General features: G+C 39.0%; 1 protein-coding gene across 18 annotated transcripts in view; it reads left to right on the top strand.

Annotated features, from left to right (window-relative positions):
- The window catches only part of plekha6 (pleckstrin homology domain containing A6), a 141,550-nt gene extending 122,473 nt beyond the window's left edge, over nt 1–19,077 (top strand). For 15 of the 18 annotated variants that reach the window (XM_086087823.1, XM_086087824.1, XM_086087829.1 and 12 more), the window contains 9 exons: nt 340–507; nt 1,784–1,844; nt 2,110–2,213; nt 4,867–5,025; nt 5,710–5,862; nt 6,587–6,720; nt 7,598–7,746; nt 12,982–13,085; nt 15,050–19,077. In XM_086087823.1, coding sequence (XP_085943949.1) covers nt 340–507; nt 1,784–1,844; nt 2,110–2,213; nt 4,867–5,025; nt 5,710–5,862; nt 6,587–6,720; nt 7,598–7,746; nt 12,982–13,067 — 1,014 coding nt within the window. In that variant the 3' untranslated portion in view covers nt 13,068–13,085; nt 15,050–19,077. Of the gene's footprint in view, nt 1–339; nt 508–1,783; nt 1,845–2,109; nt 2,214–4,862; nt 5,026–5,709; nt 5,863–6,586; nt 6,721–7,597; nt 7,747–12,981; nt 13,086–15,049 lie in introns of those variants that run through there. The other 3 variants (XM_086087821.1, XM_086087832.1, XR_015096359.1) reach the window with 3 other exon arrangements.
- Nucleotides 19,078–23,837: the final 4,760 nt, after the last annotated feature.

Below are 23,837 nucleotides of genomic sequence, written 5' to 3'. Positions count from 1 at the left end.
TGCAACATACTTGTTTCCTTACTCCTTTCTACTCTGCATTTAGTTGCTTTTTGTGAGCACTCCCTCTGATGCGCAGAATTCTCTTGCTTCAACCCTTTCTGTCAGAAAGACCAATATAGGATATATATAAAGACCAATATAAAGACAAATTGCCTAATATTCCTATTAGGCAATATTCACAATGATTCCTTGCAACATACTTGTTTCCTTGCTCCTTTCTACTCTGCATTTAGTTGCCTTGTGAGCACTCCCTCTGATGCGCAGAATTCTCTTGCTTCAACCCTTTCTGTTTTTTGCTTCCTTTCTTCCTTGCTATCTCCTGACCTTCTGGTGATCTAGGAAAATGCACCTCCAAGGCCTCCCCTCCCCAAGTCCTATTTCCCTTTGGAATCTTCCTCTACCTTCCCCCCATCTATTCCCCCCTTGCCCTTTGACAGCACCATCTGGCTACGCAACTTGGGCATCGATGATGGTTACTTTGATGTTGAAGATTCTCACATCAGAAAGGTATTTTGTAGATTCGGCCTCTGCTTTGCCCCACTCTTAAATGTTGTCCATTATCTTTTTTTTTTTTTATCCATCAATCTTAACCTGACACTACTGTATGTTGGTGTAACCCATGACCCTAATATTTTACCCTCTTTGATCGCAATAGTCTACCTTAAACACGTGATGCTGATCATCAATGAGATCATGTTGGAACACTGTCAAACCATGTTAACTCATTCACTCCCAGCCATTTTCACTGAAGCAACCCCCTTCGCTCCCGCCTGTTTTACTGAATGTTTACTGATTTTGCAAGGCCCACAGGATATTGTGTTCTATTGCTATAAAAACATGGAACCTATCAAAAGAAAGATTCATCAGGAAGAAAAAGAGTATATTTGTATCTGTTTCCATTTTGCAGCAATTAGCATTAAAATATAGCTAAGCTTCGTCAATATTCACATTCCTGGTGAAAACACTGACAAAAAGAGGCCGGTTTTTTAATTTTTTTTTATTAAATAACTACCATTGCTTTATTCATGTCAGAAGCTGCATCAAAGCCTTCTGTATGCATAACAAATAAATAAAACATGTAAACATGTTTTTGGAAGGGAAGGACAAAGTATTCAACCCTTCTTTTTTTTTGCTCAAAAATGACATACCCAAAATTAAAAGAGGATATCTTTGTAACCACAAGGTCTATTTGAATAGTTCTTGTGTCATAATAAAGGGAACACTTGTGAAATTTGCATATATGTTACTGGCTAAAAGTAAATGAAGATAGCACACAGCACAAATGATAAATTAGTTGGCGTTTGAGCTGTGTTTGGGGCATGTAAAAATGGATTATATATTCTTGTACCCCCGGCTCTGCAATTTAATTTGATGCGCGACATCATTATATTATTTCATGATTAGTGCATTGTTTCACACAATTTCTTCTTCAAAGTCCGAGAGGCCCCCAATTGAGGTGTGCTCGGGTTTAAAGGACTACAAACGTTTTTACACATTTTTGGGATTAAATTAGTTAATCATATATAATATGCACGCATTTGTAGATAAAAAAAATTATGATTTTTAGTCATACCAAGTGGCACTGTAAAACAAATGCTTACATCCTCATTTAATATAAAATATAAAGTTTCATTTGCATTAACAAAGTACATAAGACATATCAACGAAAAGAAATACATGAGGGAGGGATCAAAATCTTAACAATTTGCAAGCAGATATTTGCAATCTAAAAGGCATGTTTAAGTCAGTGTAGGTGCATTATTATCAATCTTCTCTTTTACAGATTAAGTTTGGAGATCATAACAATATGAGTGAGCCTCAAGACCAATCCAGCATGAATAAAGGTACAACGACATTTCAATTGAAGTTTTCATGTGACAACCTAAAGGAATAAGTAGAACTCATCTGATGATTATTATCCAGCGGTTGGTACAGAGTGGGACATGGGATTACGCTGCTAAACATGCCCTCTGGTATGCTTGAATGCCAGATGAAAGAAAAATTCAAAATGCATAATAATGATGCTTTGTCATGTATGAGACTATCATGCTTTGAGAAACACATAATCTTCTTTCCCACGGTTGTGAACTAATCACATATATCTTTCAGTTGGTATTGTCCCTCCAAGAACCAAGTCACCTGCTGACGACTCACCTAGTTGGTCTGCTGGAGTTTCCCTTCATAATGGGCGAATGCCTAATGGAATTTCTAGGGTAGGTCAACAAACACAAGTCAACAGCAAGTCAAGCTATGTGGGGGTGCAAATTGTGCTTGCTTGGAGCTGCGACAGAAGCGATAAGGGTGGCAACGTTGCCTGTTTGACGAAACCACAACGATGCATACAGAAGCAAAAGTACAATATCTATTTCATTGCGCTAATAATGTCCAATCCAATAATCAATTGATGCCAACAGTATCAATAATGCAAACCACTAATCAAGAAGAATAGGAACGCTTTGTTGGCTTTGCTATGTTGACAGACCAAAAAAATGTTGGACTTTTTCTGACTTTTTGTGGATGTTTAGGGTAAATGGCCACATTTTAAATGTGTGAGTGCATGCATAATATATCCATTCCATTGTAAAGCGTCTTTGGGTGTATAGAAAAGCGCTATATAAATCTGATGCATTATTATTATTATTATTATAATTATTATTATAAATTTCAAGATTTCTTCTTTTGTTTTTTGGGCATTTTATAGATACTTTTGGAACTTTTTTTCAGCTTTTTTTCCCAATTCTCTGACATTTTTGGCAATTTCATAGACATTCCTGAATATGGCAATTGTCTGCTTTTCCTCTTCCTTTTTGAACATTTTATGATAACTTTTTTGACATTTTTTGGTAATTAAAAAAATAATAATCTACCTTTTGTCTCTTTTTGTGGCAACTTACAAACTTGGACTCTGATATTTGTCAATATTTAATTAATTATAGAATATTTTATATATATATTGTTTAATATTTAAATTTATATTTAAATAAAAATTTTAAAAAAATATTAATTCCTACAAAAAAAGGAGCCACGGAAGAGGGACTATAGAGCCACATGAGCTGCCGGTTACAGACCCCTGTTTTCGAACAATAGTTCTCAATTGTTGTCACTCTGGGACCCACATCTTCCTATTGTTGCAAAGTTGCGACGTAGTTTTAGAAGTTTAAAACAATAAAGCATTTTTTCTGGTTAATAACAGCCTCTGAAAATAATTGTAGAGTGTGTTACTGTCATGTTTGGTTTCTGTTTTTGGTTGTGTCTCCCTTGGTCTTGTTGAGTATAATCCTGCCCTTCCTCGTGTCAACCAATCCGTGCCCTCAGCCACTTGTGTCTTGCCCCAGGTGTGACTTGTTGTGTTGTTACTGTGTGTGTATATAGTCTCCTGTCTCCCCTCTGTCTGGGTTGGATCATTGTTGCTGTCACCACTCTGGTGTTTTGTTCTTACTTTGATTTTTGGTCTTTTCACAACTTTGTTGGTTTTGTTTATTTAGAGTTACCCAGTACCCCTGTTTGTGTTTTTGTAAAATAAATTATGTTTAGTAGTACATGCTTCCCTGCCGTGGTTCTCCTGCCTCCCTGCATTTGGGTCCTCCACTCCGTACCGTGACAGTTACATTTTTAAACCCAGTTTCAAATGAATTGGACATAACTGCCAAAAGCATATTGTTAGCTATGACATGAGCTTCACTATAGACTGAGCTGTAGCTAGTGTAGAGCAGTGGTCCTCAACCCTGGTCCTCGGGGACCGGTATCCAGCCTGTTTTCCATGTCTCCGACAGCCAACACAGGTGGGAATCGTTATCAGGCTTCTCCAGAGCTTGCTAATTAGCTGATGATATGAATCACCTGTGTTGGCTGCGGGAGACATGGAAAACAGGTTGGATACCGGTCCCCGAGGACCAGGGTTGAGGACCACTGGTGTAGAGTAGCTAGAAAAGCTAATAACTAGGGTACGAGTAACATTTCTTGATGCGAATACCCAATAATAAAAAGAATGATAATACATTTTATTTGTAAGCACCTTTTAACACCCTTAAGAACACTGTACACCTAATCAAACAGACTAGATAGCGTCCAAAAATTACAGGGCAATGAAGTTAAGATGAATGAGTACACAATACTGAACAGATATGATTTGAATTTGGATATTAATGTAATGAGAGTCTGAGTTGTAAGGGTCAAGTGGCAGAGCGTTCCAGAGCTGGAGAGCAGGGCTTTCTGAGAATTACGGGTTTGTCGCTGTTTCATGAAATTAGATGTGGACCAGGAGTTAATGTCTGATAAGCAGAAGATACTGCCAGGAGGTAGTGTCAATGCAACTCACACTGGTGTATGGCAGGTGCAATTGTTTGGTGGTGGTCGTCGGAGGGGCCTTAGCTGCACACTGGCAGCCACACCTCTGTCAGCATGCCCACTGTAAACGCTTTGAGTGTGCGTGAGCAAAAGGAAAAGCGCCATATGAATCTGATGTATTATCATTATTATTAGATAAGGGAAGAGGGTGAAAGTGAGAAATAAAGAAAGACGCTGAAGTGAAAATAAAAAATGCTGATCTGGTTATAGATATCAAATGATCACATGCTTGATGCAGTTATTGCCTGCAAAGACTTTGTGACTGTGGAAATGATCAAGCCTTATTCATTCATTCATTCATTCATAGCTAGATATCTGTGTTCCAACATTTTTGTCACCTAAAAAACACATACAAATTCCCTCCTTAAATAATGCTATGTTCTAAGTTTTGTATCCTATTTCAGTTCAATTTAATTCAATCATACAGAATATTGCCAATTGACAAAACCAATCTCAAATAACTTTACATATGGAAAAGGGATACAAGTAAGGTTTTCTCTTTTTCTATCTTTGAGACAGGAACGTCCAAAGAGTGCTGTTTTTCCTGCTGAGTTAAGGTCCAAAATGAGTGTGGAGGAACAAAATGAAAGGATCCGACGCAACCAGAGTAGTTCCGTACGAGACAAAAGGAGGAGTCTTAATCTTTCAGGCGGGCAGTCTCCAGCAAGCTACAAAGTGGTAATTTACATCAATTTTGCCTGTGCCATATGTACAATGAAAAGCGCACTACCTACTGTGAGGAAGCACAGTTATGTTCTTGGACTGCTTTGCTCTATCCAGTACAGGGTGTCTGTAATATGTCGCTGGCGTCACGCCAAAACCTCCTTTGTCAAAATTTAGTAAATGTAACTATTTTCCACAAAAACTTTTTTTTTAAAGTGATAAGTAAGTAAATTGTTGAAAGTTGCATGCTCTCTGATGATGCAATGCTAATGGTTGGTCTCCTGAAAAGTGCTGATTTCATAGGATTTTTCCCAACGCCAGCAAAGCTTGCTCTCATTTACAGGTGTTAAGTCCTCAAATAAAAAAATAAAACACTATTCTGAACAGCCCTTATAAGATGAGAATACTATTGGACCTCGGTAAAACGTGTTGAAATATGGCAAAGGCACCCTTCAAAACTGATACAGCTGAAGCAGTTTGCTCCATGAACAGTCCAAAAGTAACTGTCAACAGTGTGTATGTCAGTCTGTCAGAAGCTGTAGACAGTGACTATGCCTTCCAAACTATAGTATCATTCTACCGAGAAAGGGGGAATACTGGTTGAATCTTTTAGTGTGATTCAACTGGTCAGCTGGTCGTTAACTCAAATTAAAAGCAATAAAATGAGCAATAATATAAAGTAAACGATAATGTGTGCAGATTCGACGGCGGGTAACAGCTCATGAGATTGACATCCATGACTTAGAGGCAGCCGTCAGAGGACAGGGACTGGAGTCGCCTCGTGAGGAAATTGCCCGTTTAAGACGGTCACAGCTGGAAGCTGAACACTATGACATGGACATTAACAAAGAGGTAATGCCATCTACAGTACTTATTTTGTAATGATAAAAAAAGCATTTCTTTGCTGTTTTCCATCTCAAATTGCATTAATATTCGCTTCTTTACATAATTCCCAAAAATATTTCTCTTTAGTCGTCGTCCCCAAACAAACCTTACTTTATCGTCCGCCATTGCTTTGTGAATATAAACGTATATGTCAAGTAATATCCGGTCAAAACGTGCGAGTGTATCCGTTCGTGCCAGCGTTTACTTTATACGCAAAACCTGTTTTAATAGCCAAAATTTGCATTTTCCTTTTTTCGATACGCTTCAAAATCCACCCCCTCTAAGCATTTTTCCTTTTTCGAATTTCTAGCGTTTCTAACCCTAACCCTAACCAGTTTTAGTTTCGCATTTCTTGAAAATTCGAATAAAAATGGGTGGATGGAAACCCTACTTGTGATTCATAAAACGGCTTATTAGGGCCACATATAACTATATATATTTTTAGAAGGCGGGGGCAATATTTCGAGAACATTTTTGACTTAATAAAGTGGCAAATTTGTGAGTTTTTTTCTCTGAATATTGCCCCCGCCCTCTAAAAATATATATATTTATACGTGGCCCTAATACGCTGTCGTAGATTCATGCATGACATCCAACTTTTTTGTTGTTGTTAAATACAGACAAAATAATGACAGAGAGTGCAAATACATGAGTGTACTTTTATAATGACACAATACATTGTAACTCCTAGCTAATGGCTCCAGACAAGGTTATAATCCCAGAGCGCTACGTAGATATGGAGGATAACACCCCTCTCAGCCCTGAGGAGCAGAAGAAAAAGCAGAAGAAACTTGAGCGGATCAAGACCCTGATTGCCAAATCCAAGTATGTTTATTATAAGTATGTTTACAGAATTTAATAAGTTTATTTTAAATTCCTACAACTGAATAACTACATGTCCAATTGCTCACGCCCAATTCACACTGACTGTGGAACAGACGGATGCCACAAGGAATAGAACGCATTTGAACGCATGCGGCTTTTCATAAAGCTGAAGAAATTACACGAGCCGGACAGGAAGTCAGGCGTCGGCATCAAGGTAGATCTGGTATATTTAAAAATAAAACCGTTTGCGAACTCATTTTGGGACGGAAGCTACATACATAGCTTGACATGCGTCGGACATTTAAAAGACAAAAAATTATCTTAGAATAAATAAAAAACACTATTTAAACACAAAACGTACTTACCCACGGTAGAAGAGCCATGGTAGAAGTCTCAGAAATAATGTCCAAAAAGCATATGGATGTGACGACAGGCAAGCGTGGCTATTGTTTACCAGTAGCGCTCTATATACACAGTTGTTATTGCGTGAACTCAACTTTCCAGCGTGAACCCCGTGATCTTATGGTCTGGCGGGTGCAGATTTCCGGACACGGACAACTCCTGCAACACACTCGGTGTGAATTGCAGTCCATCCGGATGCCGTCAGTGTGAATTGGGCGTTAGGCTCTACTTGCCATGACAAAAAAAAATTATATTGTGCAATTATTGACCAAGAACGTGTTCATCATCATTGAATGAAAATAACTACGCAGTGCTAATATTGTTTAATTACTAACAGTAAACAGAGGAGAGGAAATCTTTCCATTTTGCTTGTAACTGTACAGTTAAATTATAAAGGGGAAAAAAAGAACTTACACACACTATTTCAGTTCCTTCTAACCTTTGTGTATTTGTTCTCACTTTGACCTAATGTCAGTCTGCAAAATGTGGTTCCTGTCCTGGACGGTCCTGTAGAGGGTGGAGCACCAGTCACTTCCGAGCAGCAATTGCAAGAACAGGAGAAACGCATTGAGATCTCCTGTGCTCTGGCTGCTGAAGCCTCTCGTCGCAGCCGCCTTCTCTCTGGTGAGGACACTCTCCCCTTCTAAACAGTCTTAGTGACTGCTCTCCGTAAATTAATTAATAATAATTAATTGTTAATTGTTAAGGCAAAGCTGCAAAAAAAAAAAAATACACTGAACAAAAATATTAATGCAACACTTTGGTTTTTGCTACAATTTTTTAATGAGCTGCATGGATTCAAAGATCTAAAAAAAATTATACATACATAAACGGACATTTCCCTCAAATATTGATAAGCCTCACACGTGTGGCTTATCAAGATGCTGATTAGACAGCATGATTATTGCACAGGTGCCCCGCCACTCCTGCTGTGTTGGTGGTGTCAGGTGGAATCCTCGTATCTTTAAACCCTTTTTTGCTCCGTTTAGTCACACCAGAAATACAAAACTGCCTATAATGGCAAACAACAAGACTAATTTGGTTCACATGATAGAGTGTCTGCCTACCAAGCAGAAGGTCATGAGTATCTTCTCCAAAGCTGGAGAGGACATAGGAACCGACTGTAACCGAATGCTGCAGAAATTATGTTTTTCGTGAAACACCAAAATCCCCGCCCCAGTGTCAAAAGCATTTTATTCAAATACCATCATCAGTTTTCTGTTGCACAAGCATTTAATTTTTTCATTTAAAACTGACACAAGAGTGTCTTATTTCTTAATGACATTTTGCCCTTTTGCTGAATGTAAATGAAATATATTTTTGCCCAGCAGATGTCATCACATTGAATTGTGTCAAATGCCTCGGAGCACTGAACCATTTCAACACAATTGCGTCAGCGGTACAGAAAGCAATGGTGAAGCAGTGTCATGACTCACCACACTGTCTCGTGGCAAATGCTTCATAACACTGAACCATTCGAAGGATTTATTTTACAGAAATTTCTGGACACAGACAAGTTTACAGACAAAACGCTGCAGTTCCCCTTGCCAGTGTGTCGATTCCTCCCAATTGCAGTTGTCTTATACTTTCAGCATAGCGGTACCCCCAAACCCCTCCCCTCTCCCCTTTCTCACCAGTCCTGCCCTTAAGCCCCACCCCTACCCCCTCTCCCAAGACAGACAGCACTCAATACACATTGACAGATGGCCGATTGATGTGGAAATATAGTAGGTCTCAGACAAAATGCAAATAAAACTTTACAAAGGAATCCTTTTTAACACATTTTGTTCCCCCAACCAGATGGCTAATTGCGTGTGAAAAGGAAGGAAGAATCTTCAAACATTCCGTCACATTATTACACTCATCAAGCTTTACTGAGGAAATTAAAGCAGTTATGACTAAATCTAAACAGTTATAACTAAAATCAAAACAGTTATAATTAAATCTGGGCAGAAGACTGTCAACAATATTGATTCACTCCTTCAAAAAGCTTCGGTTTCTCCATCACTACATTTCAGTAATATATTACATTTAGTCAGCAATGACATAATATAACTCAAGTTACTCAATAATTTTTTGTAATATTATTACAGTTACTCACTCCCGTAATGAGTTACAATTTCATGACCACAAGAAAAAAAAAAACAATCACAAATTAAGTGAATAAAGCCATCCAATATAACATGAGCAGCTATATCATGAGCAAGCAGTGATGTGACACGTTGAAACACATCGCTTTCATTGTACACAATAGTCAGCTCCTTACAGGCTGAGAAGTAATTGATTGTGTGATTACTCAGTCATGGTGTCACAAAATAAAACGCCAAACATTCAAAATACATGCAGAAACAAAGTAAAAGAAAAGAAAGAAAGAACAAAACTGCATTTAGAACTACGAAAACGTAAGCGTCATTGTGTTTTTAGATATAATTTGAATGAATGTCCCATCACTTTCAGTATGAAAAATGATGATCACCGATTGGCTGTTGGCAAGCATAATACAAATCTATCTCTGAGCAGAAGAGCTACCGTGGCTGATGACGTCACACTTCCATACACGTACACCCAAAAGAGGGCTCCAGGTGGCGGAGTGGTACCGTAACTTCCCTACGATGCAGGTTGGCGTGGGTTCGCTTCCACGCCTGGGAGACCATGTTTGTTTGTATGTGTGCGTTTTAAATAAAAAAATAAAACGTATACCCAAAAAACGACGCAACATGACACCATGTTTATGGAAGTACATATGGTCCCGTGTGGTGTCGGATCGCCTTATCACATGGATTTACATGTAAGTCCGTGTCTTATCATCTTATGTCGCCTGAGACAGGAGGAGGTGGAAATGTTTTGGGGAAATGAGGCGACGTAAGGAGAGTTGGACGTCTACTATAGCTGACGTCACGCCATTGCCTCGCGGAATAAATGAACCGCCAGGTTGCCACAAATGTCACCTTAATGCTTCATGTTTTTTTTTAAATAGAATTAAATTAAAGACAACTATAAATTTGACAATGTTACTCAAAACAACTTTTCGTTCATAGTGCAGACATCGCGTACATATCCGACTTATAGAGCAGGGGAAGAGAAAAAATTGCCATTGTAGCTTATTGTAATGTTCAAACTGCAAGGGGGAGGACCATCAGACACGTCACTGCAGTGTGAACATAGCATAGACATCCATCCATCCATCTATTTTCTTAACCGCATAGTCCTCACAAGGGTTGCAGGGGGCGCTGGAGCCTATCCCAGCTGGCTTCGGGCAATGGGCGGGGTACACCCTTGGTTGCCAGCCAATCGCAGTAGCATAGACATTTTTGTTTTTATTACACACTTTCATCCATTCTTTTTTTACACCAGTTATTAATTATACTTCATCTATCACTATTATTTGTTACATCAATGATCAAGTTTACTTTACATAGAACATTTCATTGTGTTATTGAAAAGATAAACACACATTGGCAATATAAACTCATCTTTCCCTTGTGTTGTGTGTACATCCATTTGAGTATGTTGATGGTGTACAGTCTGGGATCATTTATTTACCGGACCAAATATCAATTCCAATATTTACATTTGAAAAAAAATACACATTGATACAAATATGATATCTTATACCACATGCTATATAGTTAAAGGTCCTCATTACAAGTCAGCTTTACCAGCTATGGTTGCAAATTTAGCATTTTCTTTTTTAAATCTCAAAATCATGATTATATAAATCTCTAATTAAAAAAAAAAAGAGTAAAACAATAAAAAAAAGTAACTTAAACTTGAGTAACTCATTACTCTACCCAGACGGTAATATTGTAGTTTTTTTGGGGGGGGGGGAGAAAAAAAAAGATTGAAAATAAACATAGGACATACATTTAATTTTTAGAGGTGGGGACAGAGAAAACCTCGAGGTTCATTGTGGAAAACCTGCAACCGACCAGGTTTGCTTCATGGAACATGTTACTACAGTAACTGACCGAGAGCTTAAATTACCTCTTTTTATGAAACAGGCTAGAGTTACCGCTTTTTCTCTGGTTTCAATTACCTCCCTTTCTGAAACGGAAAACGCAGACTTTCCCACATTTCAGGGTTTCTTGACCCAGAGTTCTCACTAAACTTGCTTTGATGAAATGGATCCCAGGACACCGAGGATTTTCAAAAAGTTACCCTGGTTCCCATCCCGGGGAAAAATCCGTCGTTTGCCGGCCCTTTATCTCCGGGATGCAGGACACTGAGGATTTTCAATCGGCCACGACTGTTTCGGGGCGGACTATCTAATTTTAATGATGAAGATACGAGGCAGGATGCATAAACCCATTTTGACCGGGACCGCATCGCCGCTGTTCCCCGAAACTCCACTCGAGCGCTGTGGGCCTGCGTGAACCATGCGAGACTGTACCACTTTCCATGCCCACTTCCATACATACAACTGATAATCATTGCCAACTCTCTGATACTGCTCAGTGGCGCAGTTCAGCATTCCCATGCAATTTCTCCAGAAATTGCACTTTTTCTAGTTAGATAGGTTAACTATTCCACTGTAACACACATAAAAATTTCCAGGAAGGACTGTATAGAGGACACCTCAACCTTCCTCTGAGACAATGCAACCAAATTAATCAAAGTTTTGCACTTTGAGTTAGCAGAGAATTTACCTAAAATACAAAGCTTTGCTACACAAGGTACTTGGGTTTTGATAATTTTGCTTAGAGTAAGAAACTTTTTCCAAAAGGATATCAAATGAAGGCATTCCCATACGCAAAGAGTACCTTTTGCATTCAAACATTTTACAGCATATATCTGGAATGTCAGTAAACCATTTATTGAGTTTCTCAGATGTAAATCCTCATCAGTCATTAATAATTTCAGTAGTAATGTCATACGAGTATTAATAGTCTATGATTGCACGCTCAAGGAAGTTTTAGCCCACTCATCTTCTCCGACAGCCCCCTTAAAATGTAAACTCCATGTTTTCCTTCTGGCAAGACTAGATTCCTTGTCATATTAAACATTTTAGATAGAACTTTAATTTGCTGTTTTAGCACATCATCCTCAAGGCAGGAGAGTGGAGGCACATGTGAAACATGGTCGTGATTTAACGAGATTAAAAGTGTTTTATTTGTTAAAATTATTATCATTATTTTAATTCTAGGGATGTCTCATGTCAAATAAAGGTCATTAAATGTTCGTAAAATACCCATGAACATACAAATCACTAATTATTTGCTGCGCTGTCAGCCAACAACTTAAAACCATGATCTGCCCAGCCAGGAATGAAACTGAGTTTCCCCAAATTGGTGAAAACTGAGAAACAATGGTGTAATCACTAATATGGCTGCGAGTTTTAAAATATATATCAATAGTGTATTTATGACTGGATTATTTCTTTCATCTTTGTTCAAAAAATATTTTGCAATAATGATGCTATAACTAGAGAACTCACCAAATTTCTCAATTGCGGTAGATGGAACAATGTTGCAACATTGTTAGCTAGATTTAAAACATAATAATAATAATAATAATAATGAAGGCCTTTCAATCTCGCTACATTTGAAAGATAACAGTGTCGCACAACATTTTGTGTGATATCTGCAGAAAGTGGCTAGTGATAGAGGTCAGTAATTTGTGTCAAAGCAGAAATCACTAGACACATTCAGTTGACCATCAAAAGCACTTGAGAATTGTTTAAAACATATTTATAGCCTAACCCCTGCATATTAACAGGCACAACCCAAAGGATGTTTTGTGTTTGCATGTCACAATAACGGAGAGGATGACATTTTTAGCTATACTCAAGATTACTCCTCTTTTTGATTTGCTGATATGATGTTTTACGTTGCATTTATGCCTACCTTCATTTCACTTCAGCCCAGTGCGCCCCAGATCCCCCCACTTCCCCAACCAGCCTGCACCCTCCCCCTTCCTCTGCTGACTTACCCACCTCCTCATTATGAATGCCTGAATCGGACCAGGTAAGTGAGTGTTCTTCACCACACCCAACCTGTGTTCAGCCCTGTTTCTTCTCACAGCTTGGCTCACTTTTTTACTGGCTGAGTTGAACAGTTTAGCACATAGCAACTAGTGGATTTTATGTACAAACCCCAATTTCAATTAAGTTAGGATGTTGTGTAAAACATCAATTAAAAATAGAACACAATGATTTGTGAATCCTTTTGATTCTGCTGTTTATTCATTTGAATACATGTTGTATGGTTATGTACACAGCAAATTGATTAGTGCTACATTTCCAGTGTCCGATCAAAAAGTTACACTGTCAGAGTAAATTTCCCTGCGTGTTGGGGTGGATGTTGGGTGTATTCTGAATAGCACTATTTTGCGTGTTAAATTGACCACACCCTAATTTCCATTGAAGGAGAAAATTTACAAATTTCCAGTGCGCTGTTGACATTTCAGTAGCGATACATCCAGTTGTTGTTATTGGGGCGGCATGAATCAGTGGAAGAGTGGCCGTCTGCCAACTCTGAGAGTGTGGGTTCGATCCCAGGTCAGTGTGACTATGTCGAAGTAACCTTAAGCAAGATACGGAACCCCCAAGATGCTCCTGGTACCGTGCCATCAGTTGTCAAAATGTAAAGTGCCTGAGAGGCCTGTAAGGAGGAAAAATGCTTTATAAATGAAGTACCATTTACCAGTATATATATATATATATATCAGCTAAAGTGTAGCTTGAATTAAATGTTTAACAGTGACACAAGTGTAGAGTGCTTTCAACACTACTCAGTGTTTACCAATGTCGATTTTAACACTATACAGTGTTGGCCTAACACTGGTTACGTGTGAAAAAAGGAACAGTTTGAAAAGTGTCAGATTTACACTCATTGTAAACACTTTTCTAGTGTTAGCGGCTGTAATTTATATGCCAAGTCTGGAGTGGTGCTGTAGCGCAGCCACAGGGAGTTAACGGAAAGCGTAGAAGAAGAATCAGCGAAGAAGACTAACCACTGATCTGAATAGCCGCCAGGCCGCCATATTACCCCCCAAGAAACGTTTCTCGGCATACGATTCTATAAATGTACAGCATTGAAATATAGGTCATTATTTTTTACATGAAAAATGAAGACGTTATCAAATTCATTCTGGACAAAATATTAATTTTTTTGCTTCTGAAAATGGCTCATTAAGTCAAGTATCCCTTAAAAAAACAACAACAACCTAAGGCCCCGTCCACACGTAAGCCCGTTTCAATGTAACTGCACAAGTTACTTACCATTTGCACAGTAGTCTGCTCGCGAGATGGAGGATTAAGATGGCCGCTCTGTCGCTTCAACGGCTTGCATGGGCGTGTATGGGCCATCGGCTATCCAGTAGTATATACAGATCAGTGAGTGAAACACAGAATTTGAATTTGTTAACGACTTCATTTTTCATGTAAAAATAATGACGTTATCAAATTAATTCTGGACAAAATATTAACTTAAATGGCACAATGAGTCAAGTATCCCTTTAAGCACGCCTCAACTCTCCCCAGTCCTTTTGTCAAATTTAAAATGAGTGATAATTTGCATGAAGGTTGAAAAGGATTTACAAATACATACAAAAGCAATGTATTCTACGTTTAATTTGGCCATTTTGTGCAAGCTCGCACCGATGGCCCAGAACAGCACAGAATTGTGTTGCGCTGCCAGGAAAATTAAGATACGCCCATTTTTTCACTGAGCGCATGTGCGCCAGATTATGAAAACAGAGCCCCTAATGTCCAATTCGTTCATTTTACTCCAACTGCATTCAAAAACGGGACACTACCTGGCCCAGTGAGAATCACCTCTATAGTATGGTGGTCATTCTGGAAATAAATATCGACGTAACCAAACCCTCTATGGAACTAATGACAGTAGTCAGTAACAGTGGACACGGAGGTCATCTAAAAATGTATCCCATTTTTATGTTTTTTCTTTTTTACTTCTTGCTCCAACAGCCCAAGCCCTGTCTGCTGTCAAGTTTGATGGGTCATATTTTTGAGGACTTGCTGTGTAAAATTGACAAAGAAGATTACCTCATACAAACAAAGTGACGTTAACTGTTTTAAGCAGTTGATCCAACAAAAGCATGGCAAGCTGTCAACATCCCGACGAGGAAACATCTCTACGTCAAAGGAATCTACACAGACTTAAAGATCAACACCTCAACATTCAAGTCATAATATTCTTTACCTTACCTACAAACCAATGGCCAGTATACTGTATGTTCCTTGGGGCAGTACAAGAGCTCTAAAGTGTAATATACCTCATGCTTCAAAACGTGTAATATGTCAACATAATGTAGCTCAGGACAAAGTAGAGATTACTAATGGACTTTAGATGAAAGAAAGTTAGCACACTAAGGTTAAATTCTTGAACAATTTACATTAAAACAAGATAATGCATTTTCAAGATTTTAAAGTGCTCAATGACACTTCACACCCTCAATGAGAACACATGCCAGTTATTTCAGTTGCAATGAGTTTTCATTGAGGTTGGCTATTAAACTACAATGACAGTCATCGGAAGGTTGAGTACCGACCGGACAAAAAGCCTTTTAGTCATTGTGAAAAATGAAATTATCTCCTGAATTGCGGTGATACCTGATCCATTCCAATCCTATCATTTTTAAATTAATATAATAATTTATCATTTATATGTAGCCTTTCATGCGACCCAAAGATGTTTAAGAAACTTGTCAGGGTAAATGTTTCTGTATCATAGACATGGATAGTGGAATGAAGCTGCACATATACAGGTATTCACATTGACACGTTTTTGTTTTTTGTTTTTCTCCTTGAAAAAAAGGTTTGTTATTCTGTTTGGGCCTTTGTTTGAAAAAAAAGAAGAAGAAAAAAGTGCAAGGCTATGTTTATCAGATACATGGACTTCAGACCACAAATCCGTCCAAAAGTAAGCATTTGTCCATGAACATCATCTTCGTTTCTGGTGGAGATACACTAAGCCAAATCTTAAAGGAACACACTGTTTATTAAAAACTAACCAGCTATTGTGTGAAATGGTTAATTTCAACTCTTCCCTAAAAAAAATTGTTGAGCGATCATGATATTATAGTACTTTTCATCAGAGGTGGCAAATCCAGAAAGTAAAAACCCTGCCACAGTTTGGCTTGAGCCCCAGGTGCTAGCTAGCTAGTTCCCTAGCTAGCTCTGAGGGAGCTTGTTTAACTGCTAGGGAGCTAGCTAGCTAGCACGAGGGGCTAAAGCCAAACTGAGGCAGGGCTTTTTATTTTCTGGACCTGGATTTGCCATCTCTGCTTTTTAAGAATAATTTTGCATTAAGTACAGTATCCATGTACAGCATCGTGACGTACATCACGTGCTGTAAACATGCAAATAATAACATGGCTGGCAATTACTACTAAGAGACTCACAAGGAATTATTGCATCCTACGGTGGACATCACGGGGAATTACGCCCTATAGCAAATAATCACTTCTTTAAAAGCAGTACAGCTACGGGGGACTCACCAAAGATTTGTGTCCAACCAAAAGTGAAGATGAAACTGTGCCTTGATAAGGACGACACATTTAGCCAGCCGATAGTGAGTAGAAGTTAGGGACCGTCTACAAGTTGCGTGTTACAGAGGCTCAAGTTACCAGTCAAGACCCATTGACATTGGTGACTCTGGAAATGTGAATTGTGGATGGTCCCTAACCTGGACGGTAAAAATCCGTCTCACTTTTACTCTAGTAGGCCATGCTACATGTTGTGTGCTAAGCACACTTTAGCGCACATTAGGAGAGGCCACCCCCAACCGCCCCACCTCCCACACGGAATGACATGAAACCTGACTGGCTGAGGATTACTCCGATCAGAATTGGCACAGTATTTGGCAATAGAAGATGGCATTTTTCTTGCCCATTACGTCAGCAAACTCCCATTCAAATGAACGAACGGTTGTTGTTTACGCACCGGATACGTCATCACGGTCATGTGACAGGAATAATGGCGTTATGTTCTTATTTAGATACTTAATCGGTTTAGAAAAGGTTCAGGGAATTAGATGCCAGAGATATTTGCACTTTTATTCTTTATACACAATTTCTAAACGAATACTGGGAAAATAGTTAGAAGTGGTGTGTTCTTTTAGAGAGGCAAAAAGACCAGATCAAGGCAACTCTTAAAAGCCTTAAACCCAAAAATTATTACTCAACTGTCCGTGATATGTAGCTCCTCCATACATTTATTAAAGCTATATTGTACATACATAAAATATTGTTCAAGAAATTAACCCATTGATTGTCTACACATATACTGTGCGTTTAGAACGTTGGATATTTGTTTAAATGTAGTAAGATACACACATTCAATGAAAATAGAAGTGACCTTAGAAGTGGAACTCAAAAAGTTGTCTGTGGGAGTTAGCTAGGAGGAAATACAGTATCTACAAAATACTGCCTCATAAGAAAATGGTAACATTTCATGGAAACATGCAGTGCCATATGTCTAAAATGTTTGCGCATTTGATACATTTTTTATTGATATGGTGTGACGTTCATGATCATTTACATGCCATTAGTTACTACACAGGGTGGAAACAAGTTTTGAAAGATAAATTTAATGCCAATAATTCTAAAAACTCCAAAATAGCCATCATCATTTGATTGATTCCTTGATTTTAACGGAATCAATGCAGATAAGAAAACAAATGGGTCAAATATAAATATAAATACTTATAAATAATGTATAGTTGCACATTTTTGGAGTTTATTTCCAATTACCGGTATTATGGCACTTATTTCTTGTCAGTTTATAGCTTTATAGGGCTCAACAAGTCAATCAATTCCAGTAATTTTTTGGTTAGAATTATTTTGTTGTGCTCACATTTCAAATGTAATGTTCAATTAAACATGTTATGTTTTTGTGTCAAGCTGCTGCTTAAATGCAGATGCGTGTGAGCATGACTTTACAGCCATCTGAATTATTCAGTCAAGTTAATCTGTGTTAATATTGATGCAAAATATAAAATGTAATTGATCGAACTTCACACTACCTTTTTAAGATGGATAAATCAAAGGTACAATTAAACAAATTTAATATGTTTAATATGCTCCACTTTTGTCTTGTGTATCGCTAGCCATAACATTTTCCTTTGTGCACCTCGATGTCCAAGTGGCCTGTCTTTGTAAAAAAACAGATTTCAAGGAAATGTTACAAAAATTGGTTGGAAATTAATTTTCTGCTGTTAAGCAGTGATGCTCCAAGTCCTCACTAAGCAAAAAGACTAGATTAGATTATCTATATTTTTCCTCTTCATATTTTTTTTTAAGAAAGGGAATGAGCTCAAAAATGGCAGTACAATACTTATATTTTTACGTGTATTGAAAGACAATATGAAGATGTCATTTTTACACTTTTCATCAACAAAAGATTTGTTTTAAGTTTGTTGCTCTTTTGGATTGAACATAGATGGATATTTTTCAATAATTGGAATCTGACATGTGGCAAATGGTTTTGAACATTGGTATGTCACATTCACAACTGAAAATAAACACTTTGTATTTGGGCCCAATTGTTAAATAATAATTGGCCGGTTTATATGGTATTTTCCAAATCTATTAGGTTGTCCTTCTATTACGGTATAACAAATGCTACTTTGAGGGGGGAAATCTACAAACTGCTTAAACTATGCAAATGATTAAAAAAAAAAAGAGAGAGAGACAATATGCTTGCTGACAGAAAACTTTGCAATAAAGTGAATGTATTCAAATGTCTTTTTCCAGATGCTTTAGAACTCATCACAGTATTTTGTATGATAAAATATGTCTTGTTTGGAATGAATATACAGTACAATTGTATGCTCATAATTTAACTCCACTTGCTAATGAGGTATTTCACTGCCAAAAACACAGACTACTGAGGTGAAACCTGCTTATCATCAATAAGCGCATTCATTATGACAATAATGATGATAATGCTCTTAAGTCTTGCTGTATGTCTAAATAAAACGCTAAACAAAATGACTTTTGTCTTTTCATGTTTAAGATTAGTCAATGCAAACCCTTAGATACACACAAACTATCAGACAAGTGGCTAGAACATCTGCCTTCAGAGGTTTCATCACACATTCAAAAGTATTCTCAGTGGTGAGCGGTCATAATGTGCTATAAATGCAGTGCCCTTCAAAAAATAATTGAAAGTATTCATCTGTCAGTGTCTCTATTATACAATACAGGGAGTCCTCGAATTCCGTCGTATGCGACCTACGTCGTTTCGACTTTACTGCGGTCATGTCTCGTCCGTAGCACCTTCTTTTTCGTTAATTTCCAACAGTAATCACATCTTTTTAAAGTTATTTAAAGGTGCATTGTGCCGTTTGAAAAAGTAATAATAACGTTTTTTCTACATCACGCATGCTCCACCAATGCCCAGATGAGTACAAAGAGCGCTGTTTTACTCTGACTGCACCTATCAGCTTTTATCTTCCCTTTGTAGCAGAGTGAGCGGACCCACACTCCACAGTTCGTTTGTCAACTGTGGCTGTCGCTTTAAGATTGTGCACGTACGCGCATGCGCACCGTGAACAAGCCTGACACATATGCTGCAGTTACGCTTTGGGTCAGAGGTGGCATTCGTGAGTAAAAAAGTTACAAATGCACAAATATCCTTTAAAGTTGTGTTTTTGTTACCTCCAGCAATGGACATCCATCAAGCAGGTCAGCTCGCCATCAGGCACGTCACGTTTCCGTATTTAGGTTTCCGTCAGCTATTAATGCGGAAACACAAAATATTGTTTCCGGCTTCTCTGGGTTGCGCAAATATGTTTGTTAAAATTACTGTACAATGTATTTTGATGTAAATATCGACTTTAATGGAAGTTGAAATTCGGGTTACATCGCTAGCGCACAAACGGAACTCCGCCATAACCTGAAGACTCCTTTTACCTTAGTTCTACTGTTTTGGTGTTAAATTCCTGTTTAATTTGTCTGTTTCTGTTTATGGTTTTATTGAACATATAAACATAAAGAAAACACATTACAAGTATAAAATATAAGTTCAAGTAAAAAAGAAAAACAAGAATAGGAAGAAAAAAAAGAGTTTATATGGGCACGAGCCAGTTCCAAATACTGTAATGCTGCATCCACACCAACAGTGGGGGAGGCATTTCCGGCGACGCGATTGCATTGTAGTCAATGTACTTCGCGTGGAATGGTGCGAAAGGGCTTTGGTCGGAGCGGAGGACATGTTTGGAGTGGTGTACAGCTGTGCCTTTTTCGCCCAAGTTGAGAAATTTCTACTTTCTTTGCGCTTTGCCTCGCCAATCAGCTTCGGAGGCGGACTACATCGCACACAGCGTCATATAGAGGCGGGATTTCTGGCTACTCGGCTAGTGTTGCTACAACAATGGAGGAGAAGATCATCGTGGCTATATTTGGACATCAAGAATTGTACAACACAGCAACGTACTATCGGGACAAAAACAAACGCGGGCAGGCTTGGAGGACGATGAGCGAGGAAGTTGGCTTACCTGGTATGTAGTTAAGTTTTTTTTTCAGCTGTTGAACGTCGTGTTGTTAGCATTAGCACAGTTTTGGCCACTGGATTGCGATGTTGGAACTGTTTTTTTCAGTGTCTGCGATCCTCTCTTTCCTCGACCCCTTCGTAAACCCCCGAGGGAGACGGCTAGCAATATGGGCCGAGGGGTCGAAGAAACCTCGACCACAGAGTGCAGCGGTTCCCAAGTCGCTATTGAAGAGGGTCCAGAGATGGCAATTCAAATCTAAACTTTATAACCAAGTCTTGACCCTCAAAAAGAGGTCTAAATTTGTGGAGCCCAGCAAAATGGCCCCACATGGACGGGTGGGCCCCACAACTCTGGGAAATCCCGAAATGTTGGCACCATTATGTAAAAAAAACAACAGTGCTTTGGGACCACAAACGTACGTGTGGCGTAATATCCGGTCAAAACGTGTGACGTGTATACGGCCTTGCTAGCAGTTATTTGCAAAACCTGTTTCCATAGCCAAAATTCACTTTAAAATACACCACCTATAAGTGTAAAAACTTTTTGGGGTGCAAATGTTGGGCCCTTTTTCGAATTTCTAGCGTTTGCATTCAGTTTTATTTCCGCATTTCTTGAAAATTTGAATAAAAATGGGTGGATGGAAACCCAACTAGTGTGCATTATGATATTGCATAGGACATTTACAGACATATAGGGCACGTAACACACTTTGGGGGGGTGGGGTAGGGTGGAAACACTGTCTTCACCCTACAACTCCCCTCCAATTTTAATGCACCACACAACTGTGTGTGTGTGGGGGGGGGGGGGGGTGGGGGGGTCATGGGGGGTGCCATCGGTTGGGGACCGCGGTATAGAGCAGTGCTGTGGTCCCCTGTCCGTGTATGTGTGGGTGGCTCTTAAAAGAGCCTTTTTAGGTATGTAGTACTGTGCACTACACATATTCTTGCCATGGGACTGACCCCTCTGTTGAGAAGAAAGAGGTGAAGGGCTCCCGGACCCTCATAGCCTCTCTGGTTGGGTTGTTGTTAGCAACTCTTCCCAGAGCTGGCAGTGGTTCCACCTCTTCAAGCTGGGGCCGCCACCGCGGTCCACTCCCGGCCCACATCCACTCAACATGGTCCAGGCCGGGCTGCAGCTCGGCCCGAAACTGTGAGACAACCAGCAGTGGCGCTTGCGGCAAGCAGGTGTTGGCGGCTTTGCCGACCATCCGACCTGCGGTGCTGCCGCCGCCGCGGTCCACTGCCGCCGCCGCGGTCCACTCCAGCCCCACGTCCACTCAACCTGGTCCAGGCTGGGCCGCGGCTGGCGTGGGGTAAGTTGCCGCATTTGCGCCCAAGGCGCCATGAATGGAGCGAACTATACGATACATGAATATGAGTATATGTTAATTAATGGAGAAGTGTCTATGCACAGCCTCCAATGGTCAGGTGCTGGTGGGCAGCAGGAGCTCGGAGCTCCTGTATGACAACCAGAAAAAAGAATCCACCGCACACTGACAGAACTTCACTCAATTAGTTTGAGGGAAACAACAAAAATTTGAGGTGAACCTGATGACGCTCAACGCGAAAGATGTTGTTTCCCTCAAATAAAATCCTTGAGTGAAGTTCTGTCAGTGCGCAGGGGATTCTTTTTTTGGTTGTATGTGTATATGTTATTTTAGTGTGATGTGAAAGCTGCCACGTTACGTTTCAACTGGCTCCCGGTTTAAGATGTGGCCTGTAGGGCAGTACTCCAGTAGCTAATGTGTTTCATGTCTGCAGATTCATCACAAGTTACATTCATCACAAGCTTCTTCTTTTTTCTTTTTAAACCTGTAACGCAAAAGAAAAATGCCTAAAATACCCTATTTAATTTGCCTTATTAGGCCTACTGGTCAACTGATCCAAATTCATAAATGCACAATCACTACCCTGGTGTATAATGTAAGTGTACAAGTTAAAAAAAATAAACGGTTGATTATTTTTGTTTTATTTTAAGTATTTTAATTACTCTTATTGAAGCAAAAATATATTTAATCCGTACTTCAGTACACGATAAAATTTTCAGTCGAGTATTCAAATACTAAAATGCTTTATAGTTGCAGCCCTACTGTATTCTTTAAAAGGAAGTTCTACAACATATTTTGATTGGGACTTTTTTTCCTGGCCATTGGATTATTTGTTTCATTTTATTTATCTTTTTTTTTTTCATTTTTATTGTGTGCTCTATGCAAAATGACTTTTATGAGCAAATTGAAAGAATATAATTGCCATTGTCAAGCAATTTTAAGGAAATTTGCTATAATTTGGATATATATATAAGTCACCTTCGTCTTGTGTTAGGGTCGGCAGCGACCCGTTTTTAGGTTTAACATGCATAAAAGAACCATATAAATTAGTTTATTGCATCAAGGCTTTTTGACTTTGTCAGGAACCTCTATTTCAACAAAATAAAACAAAAAAAAAGTTTTTCACTAAATTCTAAAATGCTCTGGTTGAAATGATTACATTTGTGTTGTTAGGGTCGGTTTCGACCCAGTTATAAAAATAAGATTATAAAGCAATAATTAGAACCAAAACTGGATTCATAATTGCACTGTCAGCCAACACACTGACAGCCAGCTCCTCTACCAATCCTGTGAGCTGTAGGGGATTCTCATTTTGCCGTGTTCTCCAGTACACCTGCACAAAAACAAAACAAACAGAGATGGGCATGTCCTGACATGTAAGGTCAATTCATTCATTTGAAGGGTCATTTGACTTGCAGAGTGCACATCTCCAATTTGCAGCATACAAACATGAGAAGAAGATTTACAGAGACCCAAGTTCTGGATAATCTTTTTGATGAAAATGAGGAAGAGGACACAGAGCAGCATAGCGATGTGGATGAGCAGGTTTGATGAGGAGGAAGACAATGTGGAGTATCATCCAGAAGACACAGACATATCTGATGAGTCTGATGAGGAGGTCACTGGTGGTGAAGCTCGTCCCACTGAAAGATTCAAGTCCAAAATTGGTAAGATCTTTTGGAGCTCAGTACCTCATGATGTACATGGCAGGGCAGCTGCTGCAAATGTCATAAAAATGACCCCTGGAATCACAAGGTTTGCTGTGACAAGAGTCAGTGACATCAAGACATGTTTCGAGCTATTCATGCCATTGTCACTAAAAAGAGTCATCATGGCTATGACAAACCTTGAAGGAAAAAAAGTCCATGATGACATGTGGAAAGACATTGATGAGGAATATCTGGATGCTTACATTGGTGTTCTTCTTCTTG

Source organism: Leptonotus elevatus, chromosome 10 (assembly GCF_054856555.1).
Source record: "Leptonotus elevatus isolate MCC_2025b chromosome 10, RoL_Lele_1.0, whole genome shotgun sequence".
NCBI classification, from domain to species: domain Eukaryota; kingdom Metazoa; phylum Chordata; class Actinopteri; order Syngnathiformes; family Syngnathidae; genus Leptonotus; species Leptonotus elevatus.
The sequence above is the reverse complement of the archived record's forward strand: the minus strand, read 5'-3'. Positions and strand labels throughout refer to the sequence as shown.